Below are 4,369 nucleotides of genomic sequence, written 5' to 3'. Positions count from 1 at the left end.
AGAGAGAGAGAGAGACAGTTAAATTGTTATCATCACTCTTATATAGAGAAGTACACTTTTAAAAATACTTTTGTGTTAAACTTAGTCATCTCCCTATGAATTTGTCCGTAAATAAATAAGTATATTATGTGTGTATGTATGTAACATTGCAGTTGTTAAATCCGGTCGTTGCCCAAAAGTATCCAACAGCACAAGATGTGAACAAGAATGTGTTACGGATGCGGACTGTCCTGGAGAATGGAAATGCTGTAACAGTGGTTGCGGCACCTCCTGTCTGGAATCTGCACCGGAAGAAGTTTCGACGACAACATCACGGCCTACCGTTATCCCACTACAATATGGTGGTGAACCTGCAATGATTCAACAACCCGAAGAACCTCATGTCAGGGTGCAAGAAGGTGGCTATGTTACATTGAAATGCATCGCACTAGGAACTCCCAAACCAATCATTACATGGAGAAAGGATACTACATTGGTAAATTATGTTACTATGTATTTCGAATGCGCGAAACAAATAGTTAATATTCAAGAAAAATATGACAAATACATAATTGAAACAACTAATTCTCATAATCTTCTGAAGAATTTTTTGTGAATATTGGTTTTAGATTGGGCCTTCAGAGAAAAGACGGCGTATACTACTCGATGGATCTCTTCAGATCATTAATTTATATACTTACGATAGAGGTACTTATGTATGTACCGCTGATAATGGTTTAGGGCCACCGGTAAGGGCGGAGTATCAATTAGATGTCACAGGTACATAGAAAATCCATTTATTTCACAAAGTGAATTTTGCTCAATATTAACTTTCGGTAGACTATCATTGATCAACCATGGCATTTTGGTATACTACTTTTGTTATAAATGTCTTATGAAATGCATTCGAATATTAGAATAACATAAATTTTTCCATTTTCATTTAATACTAATATCAAATACGTTTACTAAGATATCGATTGTGGATTTACGTTTTAGAGAAATGCACTTTGGATTGGCATGAAATGAAATGAATTTAATAATGTCATATGTACTAGTTATAAATTGGATATCAATATTTGTGATTTTCGTGGTGATGGTGCAATTAACATCTTTCTAAGCATCGTGCATGCCTTTTTTCTTACATTCTTTAGAACCAAATGAACTTCCCGTCGCTATCATCGGAGAGCCCAATACTCGTATAACGGTGACGATGAACTCGCCGATAACTTTGCATTGTTATGCCATGGGATGGCCGAGGCCATTTGTCACTTGGTGGCGTGGCGACCAAATGTTACCTCTATTTTCGGACAATTACGAGCAAGACACTGATTATACTCTCTTGATACGCTCGGTAACTCTAACTAGCCTCGGTATTTACACTTGCCAGGCGTTTAATGGCATCGGTACACCGGCCTCTTGGTCGACAACCTTGCAAGCAGTCGGACCTGTCTACAATGTTAAATCTGAACACGAAGAGTACACCAAATATCTTGTCCAACCACCGAAGAGACCCACTACCGAAAAACCACAATATCCTTACAGACCTACCAGAACGCAGTCTCCAGAACATCAAACTTACGCTCCCGTCTATTCCTCGAAACCACCTCACATTCCTCGTGTTGTTCCTCTTGAAATCACTACCACTGAGTCCAGTAGCGCCAAGTTCAAAGGTGAGGCTAAGTGATGGCTGATACTTATCAGCGTCCAGCTACATTATACCAACAATTGTGATTAAATTAATTTGTTGCTGTAGACTTCTTCCGTAAAGACTTCACGTGCATGGATGAAAGACTTATTTTTCATTGTATCTTTCACATAAAGTTTCTCCAAAATGTCCTACTCCGCACTACTGTTGACAATAATTATGATATGTAATTGAATTTGTCTTGATTAATTTCTTTTCCTGCATGCACGCCTAATATGAAAATTTACATCGCATTGTATTATAAGGTTGAAGCTGCGTTAAGACAACTCTTGCTTATTGGCTATTCTATATGTATTCTAAGAATTTAATATGATTAACAATGTATCTCTCTATCATTACAAGGAAATGAAAACGATCGATGTAAGTGTATTCCCAAAGGAAGACTTTATACATTTTCTTATCTATGGAGAGAACATAATTTTTTAATATTTATTTAATAAAGTTTTTACCGCTTCGAGAATATTAATAAATCTTATTTTTCAATCACACAGTGCCGGTCAAAGTCAATGTGTCGGCAGGACAATCACAATTCCCTGAAGGCAGTGACATAAGCATCGCTTGCAATGTTGATGGTTATCCGATCCCACGTGTACTCTGGTATAAGGATGACGAACTTATTCAAACCAACAATCGAATAAAAATTTCTGGTAAAATCAAATCCTAATGTCGATACGTTTTTATAAAAAGCAAATATTTTCAAAGATACCAGAAGATTTGCAGATCCTAATGAAGTAAATGGCAAAATTGACATTAGCAATAGATGAAAATACAGCGATAATCCGCAAACCTTCTGGTACATTTGAAGATCTAAAAGTACCCGTGAAAATCTAAAAAGCAATTGTTATAAAGCAACTGTTTCTTTGTATAATTATTATAATTATTATAATAGATTAAATATATTACAGATTAAATTTTTTTCTCTATAATAATAGTAATAGAATGAATGATAACAATATAAATTATATATTTTTATTTGTATATGTGTGTGTGTGTGTGTGCAGAACTCAATCGACTTATCATTAGCGACGCAAATCGGGAGGACTCTGGCCGATATCGATGCGAAGCAGCCAATGAATTCTCTTCGGATTCTGATAACGTTGATATACGCGTAGCTGGTGAGAGTGACTTTGATTCATATCAATATACATACATATTTTCTTTATAAATATTCCTTCATGCAAACAATTCAATATACATTTCATTAATATAATTGATTTTTTTCAGGTATCTTTATTCATCCCCATTGCCAGGATAACACTTTTTTCGCCAACTGCGAACTTATTGTTGCAGCCAAGTATTGTACACACAAGTACTATGCAAAGTTTTGCTGCCGATCATGCACAGAGGCCGGCCAGTTACCAGCGAGAGGACCTCATATTGATAATTCGAGAAGAAAAAGAAGATTTATTCCGCGAATGCTTGTATAAGATACCTAATTGACTTTTCGATATTTCCGACACACGTGATAACACGTAGGTAAATACTAACATAAATATCGATTCTGGATCGTAGCCGGCGGGATTCGCAATAGAAAAAAATGAGAAAGAAATTGCGCGTACCTGCTCTTATCGGACGTACCGGATAATCGATTAATTAAAAATTAAATCACTGCCAAAGCCTTAGAGCGTTTATACATCGGTATAATATGTATATGTATACGATATATGTGTGTGTGTGTGTGTGTGTGTGCGCGCGCGCGCACACACACACACACATTCTCATCTAAACTGTGCGAAACTGACATCACGCCATTCGGCCTGACATTCGGCCTGCGCGATCTTGTTCTTCGACGTTTATCCATGTATATACGGTCTGATGCTAAATCCTAGTCCGATGAAGCCATATTAGGCGAGGTAATTACTTGTTCTTAAAAGATAAGTAGAAACGTCGCAATCGCGCATACCTTCCAGATGACATCCTATGTTGTCAAAGTAACCAATGTCGACTGCAGACAGTGCAGATCAAGCGCGTAATTTTGCGGATCGTTTATAGAATATGCAGGAAATACTGTTTTCAAATAGTATTTTTTTAAATTTAATATATATTTTGTGTAATAATTATATTTCAAGTTAATTGTCGAATATTTATGATAACTCACAGCAGCACAATAACGTGCAATTCTTGAGAAATTTCTTTTTTGAATCAATAGCAAAATTTCAACAATTCCTGCACAATCTTGAAGAGTGTTATACATATGAGATAATATTCCATTCCTTTCCACGCAGCATAGAGTTAGTGCGCACGCTACGATGAAACGATATACAAAAAATAAAATTTACTTGCATAGAACATTGTGTAACAATAAGTTGAGTGAAGGCCTTCATTGGACACATTATACTGCGTAATTAAAAAAAGATCTGTATCTGTATTTGTATTAATATGTGTATGCACTCACATTATGTTGTATAATATAAATAGTTTATTATGTAATATGTCATTTATAATATTTTATAAGTTGGTTCTTATACTCGCATATGTATTATCACATAATGCGACTCCAAATTATTCTCATTATCTTCCATTACCTCACACACACACACACACACACACACACACACACACACGCGCGCGCGCGCGCGCGCGCGCGAGTGTGCATATATATACATGACATATGCATCATTTTTTAAAAGAGTGCTTAATGTATCACTAGCAAACGTCAATAGTAAATGGGTGTCCTTTACC

General features: G+C 36.0%; 1 protein-coding gene across 1 annotated transcript in view; it reads left to right on the top strand.

The window, feature by feature from the left end:
• The window catches only part of LOC105618387 (papilin-like), a 43,105-nt gene that overhangs the window by 30,492 nt on the left and 8,244 nt on the right, over nt 1-4,369 (top strand). Inside the window, exons 21-25 of the mRNA XM_012199930.1 lie at nt 153-475; nt 609-759; nt 1,134-1,652; nt 2,179-2,334; nt 2,912-3,108. Of these exons, the coding sequence (XP_012055320.1) occupies nt 153-475; nt 609-759; nt 1,134-1,652; nt 2,179-2,334; nt 2,912-3,108 (1,346 nt within the window). The remainder of the gene's footprint in view (nt 1-152; nt 476-608; nt 760-1,133; nt 1,653-2,178; nt 2,335-2,911; nt 3,109-4,369) is intronic.

This window comes from Atta cephalotes (assembly GCF_000143395.1).
Source record: "Atta cephalotes unplaced genomic scaffold scaffold00016, whole genome shotgun sequence".
In the NCBI taxonomy this organism is placed as follows: domain Eukaryota; kingdom Metazoa; phylum Arthropoda; class Insecta; order Hymenoptera; family Formicidae; genus Atta; species Atta cephalotes.
The sequence above is the reverse complement of the archived record's forward strand: the minus strand, read 5'-3'. Positions and strand labels throughout refer to the sequence as shown.